This window comes from Chiloscyllium punctatum, chromosome 10 (genome assembly GCF_047496795.1).
Source record: "Chiloscyllium punctatum isolate Juve2018m chromosome 10, sChiPun1.3, whole genome shotgun sequence".
Lineage (NCBI taxonomy): Eukaryota > Metazoa > Chordata > Chondrichthyes > Orectolobiformes > Hemiscylliidae > Chiloscyllium > Chiloscyllium punctatum.
In genome coordinates, this window is record NC_092748.1 from 117938907 (window position 1) to 117961429 (window position 22523).

The window sequence follows — 22523 nt, forward strand, 5'->3', positions numbered from 1 at the left end:
AGCCCCATGGGAGTCCAAGGCAAGGAGCACAGAACATAGCAGATTTATGTGCTTTAACCACAAATGGTCCCATGGTTGTCTGACCAACACTCCAAGGACAACGTGCTCCATTGCAGAACAGGCTCCCTCCACTCAAAGTGTGGATCCCAGGACCTTGGTGCGCACCTTGTGCGAGTGGGAATTAAGGAAGAATATCACCGTCTGCTACACAGGTGAAACATCAGTGAACAGAAACTGATTCCCAAAATCACAACCCTTTGACTTCTGCTGATCTCTTTTGTGAAAGGGCAACCCCTTGTTTTGGACTCACCTACAAGAAGAATCAACTTTCCCACATCCACCTTGTGAATGTATTTTAATCAAGTCATCTTTCACTCCTCTAAACTCCAGTGAAACAAGCCCAGACTGCTCGAGCTATCCTCATAAGACCATGCCCTCATTTCAGGTACCAATTAAGCAAAGCTCCTCTGAACAACCGCCATTGATATTTGCCCTTAAATAAGGAGATGAAAACTGTCCACCATATTCAAGATGGATAGGAAAAGTTTACAGGGCAATGGAATTAGTTCAGTTTAGGAAACCTAATCAGGATGGATAAGTTGGGCTGAAGGGCCTGTTTTGTGTTGTATAATTTTATATGGTCTCAACGATAATTTATACAACTGAAGTATAGAAGACTCACTTTTATGTTCATACCTCTCACAATAAAGGATAGCATCCTATTAGCTTTCCTAGTTATTTGTTGTACCTACATACTCGTTTTTGTGATTTATGAACTAGATCCCCCTGCACCTTGGAATTCTGAAGTCATTCTCTGCTTTCTTATGGCTCCTGCCAGAGTGAACAACTTGGCATTTTCCCACACTGTACTTAATCTGCCAGATTTCTGCACAGTCATTCAACACATCGAAATCTACCTGCAAGCTCCTTATGTCCTCCTCACAACATACTTTCCTACCTCTGTTTGCAGCATTTGCAGACTTAAAGGGTGGCACGGTGGCTCAGTGGTTAGCACTGCTGCCTCACAGCACTAGGGTCCCAGATTCAATTCAGCCTTGGGTGACTGTCTGTGTGGAGTCTGCACATTCTCCCCGTGTCTGCACGGGTTTCCTCCGGTTTCCTCCCCAGTCCAAAAATGTGCAGGTCAGGTGATTTGGCCATGCTAAATTACCCATAGCGTTAGGTGCATGAGTCAGAGGGAAATGGGTACGGATAGATTACTCTTCGGAGGGTTGGCGTGGACTTGTTGGGCTGAAGGGCCTGGTTCCACACTGTAGGAAATCTAATCTAAATATGACACTATCACTTCCTTCATCTAAGTCATTAAAGTAGCTTCTAAGAAGTTCAGATGTGGCGCAATCCAGCAACAGTGAATCAGCAGCCTATTTCCACTAGTTTTGCAATAGGAGTTGCTGATCGATTTTCTGTTGGCAGTTTCACACGACTCTCTGGCAAAACTTTAATTCACGTACAGAATCAACACTGGAGCTCTTTCAAACACGAGCTTGTTCCCTCTTCAATAAGTTCAGAGGAGTAATGGTTACAGTACTGAACCAGTAATCTAAAGGAGGCAAAGGTGAGGACTGCAGATGCTGGAAACCAGAGTTCAGATGAGAGTGGTGCTAGAAAAGCACAGCAGGTCAGACAGCATTCGAGGAGTAGGAAAATCGACGTTTCGGGCAAAAGCCCTTCATCAGGAACCATCCTGATGGCTAGGCTAACATTAAATTTATTATCAAATACTGCTCTGCTTAGTCAAGAGCAGAGATGAAGCTTGATGCACATCCTATGCTCATTGTCAGTACCAGAGTGTGGTGCCACAATCTGCACAACTTGATAGGCCACAGCTTGAACTCTGGAATCACAATGAGCCTCCTCCCATGGGGGATTAGATAGACCACACAGCCCTCCCCACCCCCCTCCAACATAGCATGCTGTGAACCTTACAACGGCTAGGGGGGCTGATGTCCATGACAGACAGTGTTAGATTGTCGATGTCACTTCCCCTTCTTCTCATCCTGCTGTCCTCATACTCTGGGGTGAAAATACTGCTCCCACTGCTGGTGCTCAGGGAGTGCTCCGTGGGACTGAAGTTGACAGGCGAGCGGAAAGTGTTTCCGTGGGTTCTTCTTGCTCTGGGGAACGTTTTACGACCTGTGGAGGGGGGCAAACAAAAAAGCCTTGAGGTTAAATATAGTCCAAATAGTCAGCAAGATGAGCTGTGTTGGAAGTTGTGCTTTCCAGAAGCCGTTGGGAGGGCAGATGTTGTGGTTCAACCGTGACAGCACCAAGAAGGTGAAGATCTGTTAGTCTGCTACCATCTGCAATAACTCTTTACGAAGAGGTCAGAGGTGTACAGATTCAGGAGGTAGCACAAATTGACAAGCATGGGGAAAGGAGAAATAACACAAAACAAAAAACCCAAAGAACTGTGGATGCTGGAAGTTAGAAACAAAAAACAGGCATTGGTGGGAAAACTCAGCAGGTCTGACAGTATCTTTGAAGAGAAAGCAGACTTAATGTTTCAGGTCCAGTGACCCTTCTTCAGAAATAACACAACTGTAGAATTAGGGCCATAATTGAAAGGCTGGGGACCGGGCATCTTGTGAGGCAAACTTTGCTTTGAGAACAGTGCCACGCTGATCTGAGTGTGAATGATGGCGATAATGGTTGCCTTTCATGATGAGCATCCCAAAGGCATATTCAGAGAAATTTGAAAAAGAAACTCATGCACTGGAATTCTGCAGCAGGTCAATCACTACCTCAAAGGGATGGGTAGGCCAGTCACACTGTTCCTCCTTCCAATACTCCAATGCATACGTCCATATTTTTCATCTTTAAATATCTGCTGAGATGCTTGAAAATGTATTAAACACTGAAAGCAAGATGCTTGAATCTGAATTGCTGCCAGGACGGAATAAGTAAATAGAAGACTGTGAATCCAGAATTATGGGTGTGCAGTTAGGAGATCGAGGGTTCAGTCCAAGGGTTAAGGAGGGTTAGAAATAGAGGTTTGGAAATAGCTGGCTCGCCTATCCCCAGAAATGGAAACAGTGAGGTTGAGGAAGGAAAGGAAGGGAGAAGTTGTATATGGAGCACATGAAGGTGAGAGCACTGTGAAAATTAGAAGCTAAATAAACAAACTTTTCCAATTCTGGATGAGAGAAGGACACAGCACTGTCACTGTCATTGATGAGCTGGAGAAAGAGTTGTGGAGAGGAACCAGAGTAGGACTGTAACAAGAAATGTTTCACATATCCCACAAACAGACAGACATAATTGGGGAGAAAGTGAGGACTGCAGATGCTGGAGATCAGAGCTGAGAATGTGTTGCTGGAAAAGCGCAGCAGGTCAGGCAGCATCAAAGGAGCAGGAGAATCGACGTTTCGGGCATAAGCCCTTCTGGGCTTATGTTTCTCCTGTTCCTTGGATGCTGCCTGACCTGCTGCACTTTTCCAGCAACACATTTTCAGACATAATTGGGGCCCATGTGGGCACCCATGTCCATACCATTATCTGAAAGAAAGAGAGAGGAGTGAAAGGAGCAGAGTGAGGATGAGCTCAGCCAGGTGGAGGGGGGTGGGGATGGTGCAGGCCCTTTATTCAGGAATAAGGTCAGCATGAACAAGAAGGACCGAAGGGTCTGTTTCCCTGCTGTACATCTCTATGACTCTAAGTGGAGAACCCTAAGACCATCCTGATGGGGGACGGACATGGCAAAGGATTGCAGGTCGATGGTGAAAAGGAAGCAGCAGGAGCCGCGAACTGGAAATTCTGAAACTGATGTAAAGTATCAGAAGTGGAAGGGTCTGGAAAAGGATAGCAAAAAAATTAAGTCGTTGTGGGGCTTTGCCCATTCCTTTGCACAACTGTTATTCTCTCTCGCTGTCCAACTCCACCTATCATCTTTTCCTCCTTCTCTTCCCTCTACCCCCACCCAATCTTCAGCAAATATACCAACCTTTTCCTAGCTAAAATTAGTTCTGAAGGAGGGTCACTGGATCTGAAACATTAATTCTGCTTTCTCTCCACAGATGCTGCCAAACCTGCAGAGGTTTCCCAGCAATTTCTGCTTTCATGTTAGAAATAGAATTGCGGCTTCTGATCACCAGGCAGTGACTCCATGTTGGAGACTGCATGATGGGGACAGGACTGGATCCAGCAGTGATGCCACACACAACGGTTGAAAAGGCAAGGAACACTGCTTGGGCCAGCACCATAAGAATGACTCACCCGAGATAATGGAAGGAAAGACTGCAGTTTATGGTAACAGACACCAGCAGAGATCAATTCCTGCTGGGGAGGGGGAAAAAGGAATTGGCAATGAGAAATACTACAACACAGAACCAAGATGGAACACCCTGCAACTGATGTGTTAAATACTCAGTCCAGAATCAAACAAAATGGGCAATCGGTGTTTAACAACAGCAATGAAGATGTTATGTACCCACCCCATTATTGCTCAGTTGGAGAATGGGCAGATGCTTACCGTCACTGTAGTCATGGTGATGGTAGGAGATGTGATACCTTCGTGGATATGTCCCACCTTTCCCAATTTTCTCAAACGTAGGAATATCACAATCTGCAAGGAGAAACACTGATCTGATTTTATTCAGAAATAAAAAGCTAATCTGCACTGGATTTTGCAGAACAGAAGCAGACCATATAACAGGATTATGCTCATGCCTCTTCATGTTTTACATCATCTCACCAAACAGCCATTTTAATTCACACTCGTGTTTACTTTGTCTCCCCTTGGATACATCTATACTGTTCTCAACCACAGCGTGTACGTATTAACTTTCTCCTGATACAAAAACAGCAATTACTGGAGAAACTCAGCAGGTCAGGCAACTGTGGAGGAAAAGCTGTGTCAGTGTTTCAGTTCCAGTGACTGACTCTGCTTTCTCTCCAAAGATGCTGCCTGACCTGCTCCAGTAATTTCTGGTTTTGTTTTAGATCTCTGGCGTATGCAGTTCTTTATTGCTTGTGTAAGGTTTTCCTGAAATCCTTATGAGAAATATTCGTGCCCCTGGTCCACTACTAATGGGTTCCAGATTTCAGCGATTCCACAAACAGACATCATCTCCACATCTACACTATGAATCCCTTTCCTAATTTTACAGACCATTTCACCATTCAAATTTCTATTCTCTACAGAAAAGAGTGCCACCCTACTCAAAATGTCCTGTTTTTAGAAACAAGACCATGCACAGGCTGAGGATAACACTAACTACTCCAGCATTTATTGTCAAAGCCTTACTCACCTGGAGAATGTGACGATAAGCTGCCTTGAGCTGGTGCAGTCCCTGTGCTATAGGGAGACCCACAATGCTGTTAGGGAAGGAATTCCAGGATTCTGGCCCAGTGACAGTGAAGGAACAGTGATATACAGAACAATTTATCCGAACATCAATTATCCAAATTTCGGATTATCCAAACAAGATCTCAAGGTCCAGGTAAACTGTGTTATCCAAACGTTCGTGTATCAGAACAAAATACTCCCCACCTGTGTTGTTCAGATAATCAAGGTCGCCCTGTATTTCCAAGTCAGAATGGTGAGGGGCTTGGATGGGAACTTGCAGGGGGTGGTGTTCCCATGTACTTGCTGCCCTTATCCTTCTGATGGAAGTGCTTGAGAGTTTGGAAGGTGCTGTCTGAGGAGACTTGTGGTGTTGCCACAGTGCATCTTGTAGATGCTACACTTTGCCGACACTGCATCAGTGTTGGACAGAGTGAGTGCTGAAGGTGTTAGATGGGAGCCAATCTAATGGGATGCTTTGTCCTGGATGGTGTCAAACTTGAGTGTTGATGGAGCAGCCCACCCAGGCAAGTGGCACATATTCCATCACAATCCTGATTTGTAGATGGTGAACTGACTTTGGGAGAGGAGTTGCTTGCATAATTCCCAGTCTCTGACCTGTAGCCATTGTATTTATATGGCTGGTCCAGTTTAGTTTCTGATCTATGGCAACCTCAAAATACTAACAATGGGAGATTCAGCAATACTAATACTATTGAATGTCAGGAGGAAGACGGTTTTATTTTCTCTTGTTGGAAATGATCATTGCCAGGTACCTGTGTAATGTAAATGAAACTTGTTACTTACTGGCCCGGATCTTGACCAGGGCTTTCTGCTTACAGACAGAGTGCTTCAGTAGCTGAGGAATTGGAAAAGATACTGAACATTGTGCAATCATCAGGGAACATCCTCATTTCTGACCTTATGATGCAGGGGAAGTCATTGAAGCAGCAACTGAATGTAGTTGGGCCTAGGACACTACCCTGAGGACTCCTACAGAGATGTACTGGACCTGAAATGGCTGACCATTAAGAATGAGAGTATCTCCTGTTGTGTGAGATAAGACTCCACCCAGTGAAAGTTTTCCACCCAAATCCCACTAACTGCAGTTTTGCTTGGGTTCCACGATGCCATGCTTAGTCAAAACAAGAAAAAAAGTCCTTCAAATCTACTCAGCCATTCAATATGATCATGGCTGATGTAATCCTTAAAACTACATCTAACACCTACTTGAAAACATTCAATGCTTTGGCCTCAACCACTCTCCGTGGTAGAGAATTCCATAGGCACCCCACACCCTGGGGTGAAGACATTTCCCCATATCTCAGTCCAAAATGATCGACTCCGATTCTTAGAGTGTGACCCTTGGCTCCAGACTCCTCAATCATCGAGAACCTCCTTCCTGCCTTTACCCTGACTAGTTCGGTTAGAATTTTAATAGGTTTTCATGAGATATTGCTGCATTCTTCCCAACTTGAGTGAATCTCCAACTGTCCCAACATTGCTGTACAGAGTTCTGGTGAGGCCACACCTGGAGGACTGTGTGCAGTTCTGGTCTCCTTACTTGAGAAAGGATGGACTGGCACTGGAAGGGGGTGCAGAGGAGGTTCACCAGGTTGATTCCAGAGTTGAGGCAGTTGGCTTATCAGGAGAGATTGAGTGGACAGGGATTATATTCATTAGAATTTAAAAGAATGAGGGATCTAAAAACAATCTTACATATACATGAACCAAAGAATGCATATTTAGCATTTTAATCGAGACCAACAGTAACATAGTGATAATACAACAGGACTGGCAATCCAGGGGCTCCAGTTAATGCACTGGAGACACAGCAATTGGTAGAAATGAAATTCAATTCATAAAGTCTGGAGTTGACTGTTCATCTCAGTGACTGTGATTATGAAGCTACCTTTGACTGCTGTAAAAATCCATCTGATTCACAGGTGTACTGTAGGGAGGGAAAATTCGCTGTCCATATCTGCTCTGGCCTACATGTGACTCCAGACCCACAGCAATGTGTTGCCTCTTGGCTACCCTCCGAAATGGTCCAGCAAGTCACATGTTTCAAGGGTCATCAAGTATAAAAAACAGCTGCTGGACTTACCAGTGACAGCCGTATCCCATAAAAAACAAATTAAAAATATCCTGAGAGAATTGATTCACAGGACCATTAAAAAAGCAAAAGTAGACACCAAGCTACCTAAAACAAGATTTGGATAAATGTGTCACTGTTCAAACAGACGGTGTCACTCAGTTAAGACAGAGATGAGGCAAAAAGTCTTTCCTGATGCAGGGTATGAACTTTGGAAACTCTCTTCCTCAAAAATTGACAGAAACAAAGTGCTTTACTATTGTTAAGGCAGAGGGGTGAAAAGTTATCAGGAATAGACATGAAAGTACAGTAATTAGATTATTGAATGACTTCACTGAATGGCACGAGAGGCTGAGAGAGGTGTACAGAGAAAATACCAGGGCTTCTGACCCAGGCAGCTGAAGTCTCAAAGCTCACCTGAATAATCCTGATGATTATCTGGATAGCTCTGCGCCCTGGGCATCCAGGATTTGGGATAACTATCACTGCAAAGTAAAGCAAAGTGTTAGGTCCATGATGTCCACTGAGTAAAATGTGGATTTTATATCACTCAAAATATCACACAGTTAAATATCAGAACTTCTTTAAGATGAATGTTTCATTATACTCTTGGCATCCTTGCCCATTCGTCTTAAAGGACAACTCAAAATAATGCAATAGAGACAGCCTTACACCACTTGGTAAAAGCAAGGTTTCATTATCTCCTATACCCACAGACTGTGTTGGGTCACACTACTGCCATTGAATGTTACAGCACAGGAGGAGGCCATCAGCTCTCTCCCAACTCTTTAGAAGTCATCCTATTTTTTCTCTTCTTTCCCACAGCCCTGCAAAGCTTTCCTTCCCTTTTTTTAAAAACTATTTTCAATCCAATTTACTTTTGACAGTTTCCTTTCATACAGTGTATCCCAGATCACAACTAAGTGCATGAACCTCAACTGACCTCTGGTTCCCAGGCTAATTGTCTTAAATCTGGTTATACCAACGCCGGCCAGTGTAAACAGTTGCGCCTTATATACTTGACCAAAACCCCTTATAATTTTGAATATGCCTGTCATATCTTATCTTAATCCTCTCTGCTCACAGACAATTCCAATTCCTCCTGCAACTCAAAGTAACTGGAGTTCCACATTCCTTTGTGTGTTTATCCCTCCCAATTTTCTGCACTCCACTCTCTAAAACTTCATTTCCTTCTTGGGACAAGACCCTGACATGAAGGCTTTACTGCATGGGCCAAGTGTCTAATCTCCATACGTTAATCCAAGTTGACAGTCTGTAAGCTTGCATTACACATCCAAGTCCCAGTGACCCATCTTGCATTTCCCACAAACACTGTTTCAGTAGCAGAAATATTAACTTATCTTTCTTCTCTTCAATCCAGCAACACTTCACAGCATTCCAACTATAATGACAATGATGATCAGATAACGCATCATAGGCTAAAGACCCAATCAAAGAATTCATGGCCCACTATCACAACAACTGGTATCTGCTGTTATCTATGCTTAGCCCCTGCACAGGCCGATCAGCACCTAAACTGGGATTAAACCACTTAATTGGTGAGCAAAGTGAAGGTTGAATGCCTCCAGCATAACTTCCACTCAAGGAAATCAGGAGTAAAGAGGAGTTAAATCACAAAATGAAAATGCCATTTCCCTTTGAGGAACCCTCAACAATGAACCCAGATTTCCAGTAGGGGAACCCTTGCAGCCTCACAATTATGAACAAACTCATCATGGCGAAGGCGCTTTCTCTGCTAAGTTTCCATTTTCCTACCTTCTGCTCCCTTTACTCCAGTTGTACCACTGGAGATTATCACAAACAGGGGAACAGTTCACTTAGCATACTGAAAGTCACATTAAGTTGGTAATTGATATTCTGGCTTGACTCAACGGTAGCACTTGCATACGTGCCCCCCTATGAGACACAACCACAGTATCAGGGCTGGAACTCCATGTGAGGGAGGGCTGCACTGACAGGGCTGGAAATCTTTAGATGAGATGTTAAACCAAAGAACTCTGCACTCTCGGTTGGATGAAACACATGCCATGACACTACTTTGAAGAAGAACAGTTAAGGTCTCTTTGGTATCATGGGCCAACATTTATCCATCAACCAACATCATTCAAGAAAGACTGTCTGGCCATTAGATCATTGCTGCTTCTAGGAAATTACCAAGCACAAATTTGTTGTTGTGTTTCCTACATTACAACAGTAACTACTACAGCCAGCTCGATTCATTTGAAAAGTGCATTGGGATGTCAGAGACAGATTGTAAAAGGCACCATGTTATTGCAAGTCAATTTTGTTTTTCTCTGTGTGCTCATACTTCCGCATAAAACGTAACCGACCACTCGTACATTGGGAACACGGAGCAGTCAGATCAGCCAGGACCTTACTGAATATAAGAGCAAAATTGTGGACTGAATGGTTTATTTCTGCTCCTAATTCAAAAGCTTGTACGTATTTCTGACAGGCATTCAAAAATAAACCTGTTCTGTTCTATCTCTCCATCCAGCACGCGTCCAACAGTCTGACTAATAAAGTAATTGGTTATTTTGCCAACAGGCATGTAAGGCTGTGTAAAATATGATGTGAAGTTGCAACTTTGTCAGGATGAAGTCAACGTCATTGCAATAACTACATTTGTACAGCACCTTTAACATTTTCCAATTTTCCAAGCTACTTTATACGAGTGTTTATCAAATGCAGTTTTACCCTGAGCCACATAATAAGATGTCAGAACAGGCAACCGTAAGGTTGGTCAAAATGATAGGTTTCAAGGAAGGTCCTAAAAGGGGAACCATGATGTGGAGGTGCCGGTGTTGGCCTGGGTTTGACAAAGTTAAAAAGGGAAGAGGGAGATAGGAAGGTTGAGGATCCAGACAGCTGAGGGCATGGCTGTTAATGGCGGAGTGATTAAAATTAGTGATGCACTTGAGGCCAAAATTGGAGCAGCACAGAATCTCAAGAGGTGTTGGGCTGGAGGAGATGACAGACAGACTATGAGGGATCTGAACATCAAGAAGAAAATTTCAAACGTGAGGCAGTGTGGCTAATGCAGGGGCGATATAGGTGATCAGGATTTAGTGAGAGGTAGGAAGACGTTACCTGTCTAAAGGACTGTCCAGAGACGGACAACTCCCTGATGCCGAGTTCTCAGGGCTGCTCATCGACAGCGGGTCCAACATCTGTCAAACAAATAATTACAAGTCAAACAAGATATATTTGCTTGAACAAATTCAACAACTGAAATGAGAATACTAGAAAGGTAAGAAATGTGTGTGGCAGGAAAGAAATTAGTTTGCAATGTAGAGCATTATTGTTCAAGAATACAGAAACCTGTTGGTAGTCGATGGACAAGTATACCAGGAAGCCCAAATCTCAAACTAATGCGCATATACGAATAGCTTCTTCACATCCAGAAACATCAAGGATCTTAGAGACAGAATTCAGCTAGTTGAACTGGTGACATCACTTTCTCCTCTGTGGCAGTTTTATCATTCTAATTTTAATTATCCAACCTTCACCATATCCTGGAATATCCTCACTATGCAATGAAAATTGTTCCAGGTTCTTGGAATCCTAATACTCTCTCAATGCCGTGCATGAAACAGTTTCATCTGGGTTTACTTCTAACCAAGCTTAGGTTGAATTTTAAGATTCTATACCTATTCCCATTTTCTTAGTTTTAACTCGAGCCAACAAGCAGCTGGAGTTTGTGCACTCCGACTGTTTACTTATTCCTTGTTTGTATTTTTTTATCAAAACTTTTAAGACTTACGCAGAGGGGAAATGGAGGAGGCGGGGCCCCGGCCAGAGACCGGCGGGGGGAGGCGGGGCCCCGGCCAGAGACCGGCGGGGGGAGGCGGGGCCCCGGCCAGAGACCGGCGGGGGGAGGCGGGGCCCCGGCCAGAGACCGGCGGGGGGAGGCGGGGCCCCGGCCAGAGACCGGCGGGGGGAGGCGGGGCCCCGGCCAGAGACCGGCGGGGGGAGGCGGGGCCCCGGCCAGAGACCGGCGGGGGGAGGCGGGGCCCCGGCCAGAGACCGGCGGGGGGAGGCGGGGCCCCGGCCAGAGGCAAGGCCTCAAGTTTTGAAGTCTGGTGTGGTCTGGAGGGTAGGTGCCGCCATAGACTGAGGTGAAAGGATTGTAGAACATTGAACATTCCAGCGCAGTACAGGCCCTTTGGCTCTCGATGTTGCGCTGACCTGTGGAACCAATCTGAAGCCAATCTAACCTACACTATTCCAATTTCAACCATATGTTTCTCCAATGACCATTTAAATGTCCTTAAAGTTGGCAAATCTACCACAGTTGCAGGCAGTGCGGTTCCTGCCCCTCCTACTCTCTGAGCAAAGAAACTATCTCTGACATCTGTCCTATATCTATCACCCAGGTAAAAACAATGACTGCAGATGCTGGAAACCAGATTCTGGATTAGTGGTGCTGGAAGAGCACAGCAGTTCAGGCAGCATCCAAGGAGCTTCGAAATCGAAGGGCTTTTGCCTGAAACGTCAATTTCAAAGCTCCTTGGATGCTGCCTGAACTGCTGTGCTCTTCCAACACCACTAATCTAGAGACTATATCTATCACCCCTCAACTTAAAGCTATGTCCCCTCGTGCTAGCCATCACCATCTGAGGAAAAAGGCTCTCACTGTCCAGCCTAACTAACGCTCTGATTATCTTATATGTCTCAATTAAGTCGCCTCTCAACATTCTTCTCTCTAATGAAAACACCCCCAAGTCCTTCAACCTTTCCCTCCATACCAGGCAACATCCCAGTAAATCTCCTCTGAATGGTGCGGCCACACCAGAGTTTTGTACAGCTGAAGCATGACCTCATGGTTCTGAAACTCAGACCCTCTACCAATAACAGCTAACACACCGTATGCCTTCTTAACAACCCTATCAACCTGGGTGGCAACTTTCAAGGATCTGTGCACCTGGACACTGAAGTCTCTCTGCTCATTTGCACTACCAAGAATCATACCATTAGCCCAGTACTCTGCATTCCTGTTGCTCCTTCCAAAGTGAATCACCTCATACTTTTCTGCATTAAACTCCATTTGCCACCTCTTAGCCCTGCTCTGCAGCTTATCTATGTCCCTCTGTAACCTACAAACATCCTTTGCCACGATCCACAACTCTACTGACATTAGTATCATCCGCAAATTTACCGACCCATCCTTCTACACCCTCATCCAGGTTGTTTCAATAAATGACAAACAACAGTGCAGGCAAAACAGAACCTTGCAGTACCCCATTAGTAACTGAACTCTGGAATGAATATTTCACTTCAACTACCACCCTCTATCTTCTTTCAGCTAGCCAATTTCTGATCAAAACTGCAAAATCACCCTCAATCCCATGCCTCTATATTCTCTACAATAGCCTACCGTGGGGAACCTTATCAAATGCCTTACTGAAATCCATATACACCACATCATCCGCTTTACCCTCATCCACCTTTTGGTCACCGTCTCAAAGAACTCAATAAGGTTTGTGAGGCAAGACCTATCCTTCACAAATGAAGGGCTTTTGCCTGAAACGTTGATTTCAAAGCTCCTTGGATGCTGCCTGAACTGCTGTGCTCTTCCAGCACCACTAATCCAGAATCTGGTTTCTAGCATCTGCAGTCATTGTTTTTACCTCCTTCACAAAACCATGTTGACTATCCCTAATCAACTTATTCATCTCTAGATGATTATAAATCCAATCTCTTATAACCGTTTCCAACACTTTACCACAACCGAAGTAAGGCTCACAAGGTCTATAATTTCCAGGGTTGTCTCTACTCCCCTTCCTAAACAAGGGAACAACATTTGCTATCCTCCAGTCTTCTGACATTATGCCTGTAGACAATGATGGCATAAAGATCAAAGCCAAAGGGTCGGCAATCTCCTCCCTGGCTTCCGAGAGAATCCTCGGATAATTCCCATCCAGCCCAGGGGACTTACCTATTTTTAAACTTCCCAGAATTGCTAACACCTCCTCCTGATGCACCTCAATCCTGTCTAGTCTAGTAGCTTGTATCTCAGTATTCTCCTCAACCACATTGTCTTTTTCCAGTGTGAATACTGATTAAAAGTATTCATTTAGCACCCGCCCCATCTACTCTGACTGCATGCACAACTTCCTACTACTATCCTTGATTGGCCTGAGTCTTACTCTAGTCATTCTTTTATTCCTGATATTGCTAGAGAAAGCCTTAGGGTTTTCCTTGATCCTATCCGCCAAAGACCTATCATGTCCCCTCCTGGCTCTTCTTACCTCTCTCTTTAGGTCTTTCCTAGCTAACTTGTAACTTTCAAGCACCCTAACAGCCTCTGCATCTCATCCTAACATAAGCCATCTTCTTCATCTTGACAAGAGATTCAACTTCCTTAAGTAAACCACATCTCCCACACTCGACAACTTCTTCCCTGCCTGACAGGTACATACTTAACAAGGGTGCACAGTAGCTGGTGCTTGAATAAGCTCTACATTTCAATTGTGCCCATCCTCTGCAGTTTCCTTCCCCATCCTATGCATCATAAATCTTGCCTAATTGCATTGTAATTGCCTTTCCCCCAGCTATAACTCTTACTGGCAGTATACACCTACCCCGTTCCATCGCTAAAGTAAACATAACCAAACTGTGGTCACTATCACCAATGTACTCATCTACCTCCAAACCTAACACCTGGCTGGGTTCATTACCCAGTACCTAATCTAATGTGGCCTTGCCCCTTGTTGGCTTGTCTACGTACTGTGTCAGGAAACCTTCCTGCACACATTGGACAAAAACTTACCCATTTAAAGTACTTGAACTATAGTATTGCCAGTCAATATTCAGAAAATTAAAGTCTTCCATTACAACTACCCTGTTACTCTCGCTCCTATCGAGAAGCATCTTTGCTATCCTTTCCTCGACATTGCTGGAACAATTTGGAGGCCTATAGAAAACTCCCAACAGGGTAACCTCTCCTTTCCTGTTTCTAACCTCAGCCCATACTACCTCTAGACCAGTCCTCAAACGTCCTTTCTGCAACCGTAATCCTGTCCTTGACCAAGAACAGTGCCACACCACTCCCTCTTTTACCATTTTCTCTCTTCTCACTGATACCCAGAACCTGCATTAACTATCCCTGGTGTACCCATATCTCTGAAATGGCCACAACATCGAAATACCAGGTACCAACCCATCCTGCAAGGTCACCCAGCTTATTCCAGATGCTCCGAGCATTGAAGTACACACACTTCGAACCAACGCCTTGCCTGCCAGTGCTTACTTGTGATTTTGAAATCTTAGTTCTGACTTCACTACTTTCATCCTCCCATATACTTGAACTACAATTTCGGTTCCCATCCCCATGCTGAATTATTTGAAACCCACCTGAAGAGCATTAGCACACTCTCCTTTCTCCTCCCCACCCCCCACCCCCCGAGGATTCTGGTCCCCCACTGGTTCAGGTGAAGACCATCCTGTTTTAGTGGTCTCACCTACCCTTGAAAGAGCCCCAATTATCCAGGAATCCAAAACCCTCCCTCCTGCACCATCCCTGTAGCCACATGTTCAACTCCTCTCTCTCCTTATTCCTCGCTTCGCTAGCATGTGGCACAGGCAACAAACCAGATAACAGTTGCAGTTGGATTCTCCCTCAATTTGCATCACATTCCATCCGAATTTAAGCAGTCTCTTATCAGGCTGAATCCCCTTCACCCGAGGAATTGCAAATGTACATTTACAGAGAGGTCCTCCCGTATCACAGACAGTGAGCTGGCATATTGCGAGTATTAGATAAAGCACACAGATAGAGGGATCCTTACTTGGTCCATGCTTTCGGGAATGAATTCACCCTCACTGTTGATGCTAGTGTAGGATCCGTTTCGTGCCACCTGCTGCTGCCCATCTGGAATGTACCCAGGTGGAGGTGAGCTCCGATCAGATGTCTGGGAAACTGAACAAAATGCACAGTTAACCAACCTCACAAAACAAAGCATGACCCTGACCATCCCCAGTTTTCCACCATAAGTGTGAAACATCAAAATCAATGACAAAGGAAGGATCGGTCTCAAAGAGAGGTGCTGAAAACCTGACGGGGACAGAGATTTACTACAAAGACTGCACTTCCATAAGATTATCTTTCCTTGCCTACAAAACAATAGGAATTCTGACCTGTTTGTGGAAGATGAGCCATAGAGAAAGAATGACTGCATACTTTCCAAATTAAACAATAACTAACCTCATGAGGGTTAGTTTTGGGACTGAAACAGGGTCTACTAAATCTTTACACATCAGGATCCCATTAACTCCAAGATTAATAGAGGGTATGGTGGGGAGATGCTGACAATCTAATAGAAAACCTTTGATCTGGACAATGTTTTTGATTCTGGATGGAAACACAGTCTTTCTCAGAAGTTGAATTTACCTTAATTGTGGGGAAGAGGTTATTCATTCATGGGATATGGACATCAGTGGAAGGTTCAGCATTTATTGCCCGCCTTAAAATGCCTTTGAGAATTTGGTGGTGGGCAGCCTTCTTGAACCGCTGTGGTTCATTTGGTGCAGATAGAGACACAATGCCCTTAGGGAGGGAATTCCAGGATTTTGACCCAGCTATACTGAAGGAACAGCGATTTATTTCCAAGTCAGGGTGGTGAGTAGCTTGGAGGGGTAGTGTTCCCATGCATCTGCTGCCTTCGTCATGATTTTAGAAAGCGCTTTCAAAGGAGCCTTGCAAAATTTCAGCAATACATTTTGTAGATGGCACACACTGCTACTACTGAGCACTGGTAGTGCGGAGAGAGTGAATCATTGTGATGTGGTGCCAATCAAGCAGCTGCTTTGTACTGGATGGGGTCAAGCTTCCAGAGTGTTGTTGGAACTGCACCCACCCAGGCAAACGGGGAGTATTCCATTACACCCCTGACTTGTGTCTTGTAAATGGAGGACAGGCTTTGGAGAGTCAAGAGGTGAGCTAGTCACTGCAGTATTACTCGCCTATGACCTGCTCTTGTAGACACTGAATTTACAAGGCAAACCCACTTAATTTCTGGTTAATAACCCCCAGGATGTTGATAATGAGGGATTCAGCAATGGCTATGCCATTGAATGTGAATGAGCTATGGTAGATTCTCTTTTATTGCATCTGGCTTTTGTGTGGCATGAACATTACTTTCTGCTTTTCATCCCAAGCTTGGATATGTCCAGCTATTTCTGTATTTGGACATGGGCTGTGTCAGGATCTACAGATTTGCAAATGTTGCTGAACATCATGCAGTTCTCCGGAAATATCCCACTTCTGATGGAGGGAAGGTCACTGATGAAGCAGATGAAGATGGTTAGGCTAAGGACACTACCCTGAGGAACTCCTGCAGTCATGTCTTTCAGCTGAGCTGACTGACCTCCGACAACCACAACCATCTTCCTATGTGCCATGTACATGGGGTAGCAATGGCCTAGAGGTTTTACAACTCGACTATTAACCCAGAGACTCAGCTAATTCCATTCCCCCACCCATTGCAAAGTATTTCCCCCTGAAATGATTGCACTCTGTACTCTCAGATCCAACTCTGACTTTATAATCCCCTGGCAAGATGACACCACAGGGTGGTGACTGTTTGCATGCTATCTGCAGCAGATTGCCTCCATACATCTATGATGTTCATTCTATTCTTGCAGATCTCAATTTCAAACCTGTTAGAATTACCTACTTTGTAACCATAACACTAAATTCTGTCCTATTAGCCTGATGTACTTATGTATGATGTGCCTGGATCGTATGCAAAACAACACTTTTTACAGTATCTTGCTACATGTGACAATAATAAAATCAAAACCAAGCTGGATGACAAGTGCGGTGTTATTGTTGTCTGGCAGACTGACCTCAACATTGCAGCGGTTGAGCACCAGCTCTCAGATACACCCTCCCATCACCCCCTGGACCACAACACCACTGTGGAACACCAGGCCATTCTGTTCACAACAGTCACAACTAATTTTATTTTTAATCACAGGAGGTTTAACGTCTCCGGTTTACTGCCTCCCTCCTCACTATCTAACGCTCCAGGCACGTCTTTCAGGTGAAGCAGCAATTTACCTGCACATCACTCAATCTAGCCTACCGTATTCGCGGCTCACAATGTGGTCTGTTCTACACTGGGCAGACAAAACATGACTGTGCTTTGCAGAATACCTGCATTCTATCTGCAAAAATGACCCTGAGCTTCTGGAAGCCTGCCACTTCAACACACAAGAGATGTCGAGATATTGAGGTTTTGACCAGAAAAGGCAGCACAGTGGCTCAGTGGGCCAAGGACCTGGGTTCGATTCCAGCCTGTGTGTGGAGTTTGCACATTCCACCTGTGTCTGCGTGGGTTTCCTCCCACAGTCCAAACATATGCAGGTCAGGTGAGTTGGCCCTGCTAAATTGCCCAAAGGGTTAGCTGCATTAGTCAGGGGTAAATGGGTCAGTGTGGGTTCTTCTTCGGAGGTTTGGTGTGGATTGGTTGGGCTCAAGAGCCTGTTTCCACACTGTACGGAATCTAATCTAGAAAAAAAGGTGTGACTGAGATGCAGGCAGCTGGGATCAAGGGAATCCCTGGAGGTATACAGCAGCTTACTGAAGAAAAGCAGGAGAGCAAAAAGGGGGCACAAGATAGCCTTGGCTGAGAGGATTAGGGTGAATCCAAAGAGGTACTTAGAGTACATTGAAGAAAACGAATAACGAGAGAGAGAATAGGGCCCCTCAAGGACTAAAGTGGACATGTATGTGTCGAACCGCAGGAGATAGGCGAGGTCCTCAATGAACATTTCTCCTCTGTTTACCATGGAGAAAGACATGAAAACTTGGCAACTTGGGCAAGTTAGTGGTGATATCTTGGAGACAGTCCATATTACAGTAGCGGTGGTGTTGGATGTAGTAGGATGTATGAAGATGGATAAATTTCTTATTCCTGACCACATCTATCCAAGAACACTGCAAGACGCTACAGAAAAGATTGCAGGGGCCCTGGTTGATATTTTTGCATCATTAGCCACTCGTGGGTTCCGAAGACTGGAGGGTAGCGAAGGTTGCGCCATTATCCAAGAAGGGCTGCAAAGAAAAGCCTGGGAATTATAGACCAGTAAGCTTGACATCTGTGATAGGTAAGTTACTTGAGAAAATTCTGAGATAAGATATACATGCATTTCGAAAGACAGGGTTTGATTATGAGTAGTCAGCATGGCTTTGGGAGATCATGCCTCACAGATTTGTTAGAGTTCTTTGATGAAGTGACCAGAAAGGTCAATGAGGGCACTGCAGCAGATGTAGTCTATATGGATTTCAGTAAGGCCTTCTATAAGGTTCCACATGGTAGCCTGCTCTGGAAGATTAGATAACATGGAATCCAGGAGGAGCTGGCAAATTGGACACACAATTGGCTTGATGATAAGAAGCAGAGGGTAATAATGGAAAGATGCTTGTTAGAATGGAGGCCTGGGACTAATGGAGTGTCCATGGGGGGGGGTCAGTACTGGGCGCATTACTGTTTGTTACCTTTATCAATGATTTGGATAAGAATGTACAAGACATTATTAGTAAGGTTACTGATGACACTAAAATAGGCAGTAACAGGGACAGAGGCCTTCCTCAGAAATTGCAGCAGGACCTTAATCAGCTGGGCAAGTGGACTGAGAAATGGCAAATGGAGTTTAATATAGATTTGTGTGAGGTCTTGCATTTTGGAAAGTCAAATCAAAGCAGGAGTTTCATGGTGAATGGCAGGGCCTTAAGGAGTATAGTGGAACAGAGGGACCTTGGGGTTCAGGTGCATGGTTTTCTGAAAGTGGAGTCACAGGGAGATAGGGCAATGAAGGCAGCTTTTGGCACACTGGCCTTCATCAGTCGTGGCACTGAGTATAGAGGTTGGGTAGGTACGTTACAGTTATATAGGACGTTAGTGAGGCCACGCTTGGAGTATTGTGATCAGTTTTGGTCACCTTGTTTTAGGAAGGATGTCTATCTTTTAGAAAGATAAACTAGAAAGAGTGCAAAATAAATTTACAAGGATGTTGCCTGGACCCAACGGTCTGAGTTACAGGGCGAGGCTGGATAAGCTAGCACCTTTTTCTTTAGGTAGGAGACGGAGGGGGGACCTTACAGAGATGTATAAGATCATGAGAGGCATAGATAGGGTGAATGCACTCAGTCTTTTTCCCAGGGTTGGGGAATTGAGGACTAGAGGGCATCAGGTTAAGGGTAGAGGGGAAAGAATAAAAGAGAACCCGAGGTGTAACATTTTTTACACAGAGGGTAGTACGCATATGGGATGAGCTGCCAGCGGAAGTCATTGAGGCGGTACATTAACAACATTTAAAAGGCATTTGGACAATACATGGATAGGAAAAGATTAGAAGGATATGGGGCAAGTGCAGGGAAATGGGGTTAACGTGGATGGACATTTTGATCAACGTGGACCAGTTTTGGCCAATGGGCATGTCTCTGTGCTGTAGGACTCTCTGACACTACCCTGTTCCCTGACCAACATCACTGTGTGGGGTTTGCTGCAGTGCTCCAGCGAAGCTCAGGGCAAGCTGGAAGAACCACACCTTATTTTCCACTTGAGAACCCTGCAACCTTCTGGACTCAATATTGAGTTCAATAATTTTAGGGCCCGAGCACATTCTCCCATGTCTTCACCCCAAACCCCCTTCGTACTATGCCTTGTTATCACATGGATGCAGAGGGTGGTACATGTATGGAATGAGCTGCCAGAGGAAGTGGTGGAGGCTGGTACAATTGCAACATTTAAGAGGCATTTGGATGGATATATGAATAGGAAGGGTTTGGAGGGATATGGGCCAGGTGCTGGTAGGTGGGACTACATTGGGTTGGGATATCTGGTCGGCATGGACGGATTGGACCAAAAGGTCTGTTTCCATGCTGTACATCTCTAGGACTCTATGACTCATACCCCAAAAATGAGTCATTGTCATCTAATAACAGTCCCCCATTATCAACTATTCATTCTCCCAGGCTGACCTTTACTCATACCTTTGTCTGCCCAACTATTGTTCTCTCCCTGGGCTCCATCTCCAAATATCATTATCCCCTCTCCCTACCCCTTCTCTAACATATATACCAACCTTTGCCGAGCTACAATCAGTACTGAAGAAGGACCACTGAATCAGAAAAGTAAACCCTGCTTTCCCTGCACAGACACTGCCAGACCTGCTGAGCTTTTCCAACAATTTCTGTTTTTTTTTCCGATTTCCAAAATCTGCAGTTCTTTGGCTTTTTTAACTCAACTGATGTCCTGGGGTCTCAGGTTCAAATCCTGCCACAGCAGACAGTGGAACTTGAATTCAGTAAAGAATCTGGAATTAAAGATCTAATGATGACCACAAAACCATTGATGATTGTTGGAAAAACCCATCTCGTTCACTAATGTCCTTTAGAGAAGAAAATCTTCCATCCTTACTTAGTCTGGCCGACACGTGACTTCACACCCACAGAAACGTGGTTGACTCTTAACTTCCCTTGGGGCAATAAATACTGGCTTAGCCAGAGACACCCACATCCCATGAGTGTATAAAACAAATGTTGTACTGTCCCAAATTCTAATTGACTCCAGTTTAGCCAGGGCTCCTTGATGCCACACTTGGTCAATGCAGCCTTGATGTCAATTGCACCTCCCCTCTGGAATTCAGCTCTTTTGTACATGTTTGAACCAAAGCTGTAATGAGGTTGGGAGCTGAGTTCCCTGGTGAAGCCCAAACTGGGTGTCACTAAGCAGGCATTTCCTAAGCAAATACTTAAAAATCAAACCTTAGAACTTAGCGTACGAAATGTAGATATTGTTGCGCAGAAAGGGAAACAGAGAGTAGGGCATCAGAAATATCCAGCAAGGGTATCAAGAGGTCTGGAGCTAAGATTGCACCAGGATAGCAAGAGGACACAGACAGGCTGGAAAATTGGGCAGAGAAATGCTAGATGGAATTTAATGCAGACAAATGTGAGGTGATGCATTCTGGAAGGTCGAATACAGGAAAGAAACATACAGTAAATGGCAGAACTCTTGGAAGCATTATCACACAGAGGGATCTAGGTGCACAGGTCCAGAACGTTCCCTGAATGTGGCAACTCAAACAGATAAAGTGGTCAAGAAAGCCTTCCTCATTCAAGGCACAGAGTATTAAAAATTACCAAGTCACGTTGTAGCTGTATGGATCTTTAGTTAGGCCACTTTTGCAATATTGCGTTGAGTTCCAGTCGCCACACACTACCATAAGGATGTGGAGGCTTTGAAGAGGGTACAATAATAGTTTACTAGGATGCTGCCTGGTTTAGAGGGGATGAGCAATAAAGGAGAGATAAGATAAACTTGGTTTGTTTTCATGTAAATATCAGCGGCTGGGGGGAGGGGAGAGGAGCTGGTCACACCCACAATGTATTAGCCTGATTTCTGGATCACCACTCCTGGTTCATTATTGTACCCCCACCCCCCTCAAAATTAATAAATAGGTTCAAATATTTTGGAACTAAATAGAAAAAATAAATGGAAACAGAAAAGCAAACAGATAAGGGGGAGGAATGGGATTTGCCTCTGGCCAGAGATTTTGCAGCCGTCGAGCTATGCTGGACTGAATCACTTCCTGTGCTGCAATTACAAACCAGAGCTTACCGATCAATGACAGCCTGTTTTTCCTCTCTGCGCCTACAAAGACTGAACCATTGTCCAAATCATCCAGCGTTTGTAATGCCTCCACATTGCTGAGGTGTGTTACCTAGGCAACACAGAAAATCAGTTAAAAATATACACAAATCAAAACATTAAGAATAATCAACAGACGTATATCGTACCAAGAGCCATCCCAGGCTACTCAGACATGTAGCACTGCCAATGTGGTCTGTCTGGATCCAACAATTTGCAAAACAAACAAATCCAGGTTTGGATGGACCAATGATGCACACAAGGTTACACATCAGTACAAAGAATGGGGACATTTCCATTTCAGAGTTTTGGAGGAGGGTGGAGTTTCACCTTGAGCACAAGTCTTCTGACTTGGGACTGCACGCCACCTCCCAGTACCAACTAGGCTGTCCAGTTAGTGAAAATGGGAAACAGAGTTTTACTGAGAGTTTACTGAAATTACTTC

At 44.7% G+C, this 22523-nt stretch overlaps 1 protein-coding gene across 1 annotated transcript in view; it reads right to left on the reverse strand.

The window, feature by feature from the left end:
- map3k2 (mitogen-activated protein kinase kinase kinase 2) overlaps positions 1-22523 on the reverse strand; it is a 119789-nt gene that overhangs the window by 25093 nt on the left and 72173 nt on the right. Inside the window, exons 7-12 of the mRNA XM_072580035.1 lie at positions 22049-22151; positions 15209-15339; positions 10509-10588; positions 7815-7882; positions 4490-4582; positions 1948-2154 (exon numbers count right to left, since the gene is read on the reverse strand). Coding sequence (XP_072436136.1) covers positions 1948-2154; positions 4490-4582; positions 7815-7882; positions 10509-10588; positions 15209-15339; positions 22049-22151 — 682 coding nt within the window. The remainder of the gene's footprint in view (positions 1-1947; positions 2155-4489; positions 4583-7814; positions 7883-10508; positions 10589-15208; positions 15340-22048; positions 22152-22523) is intronic.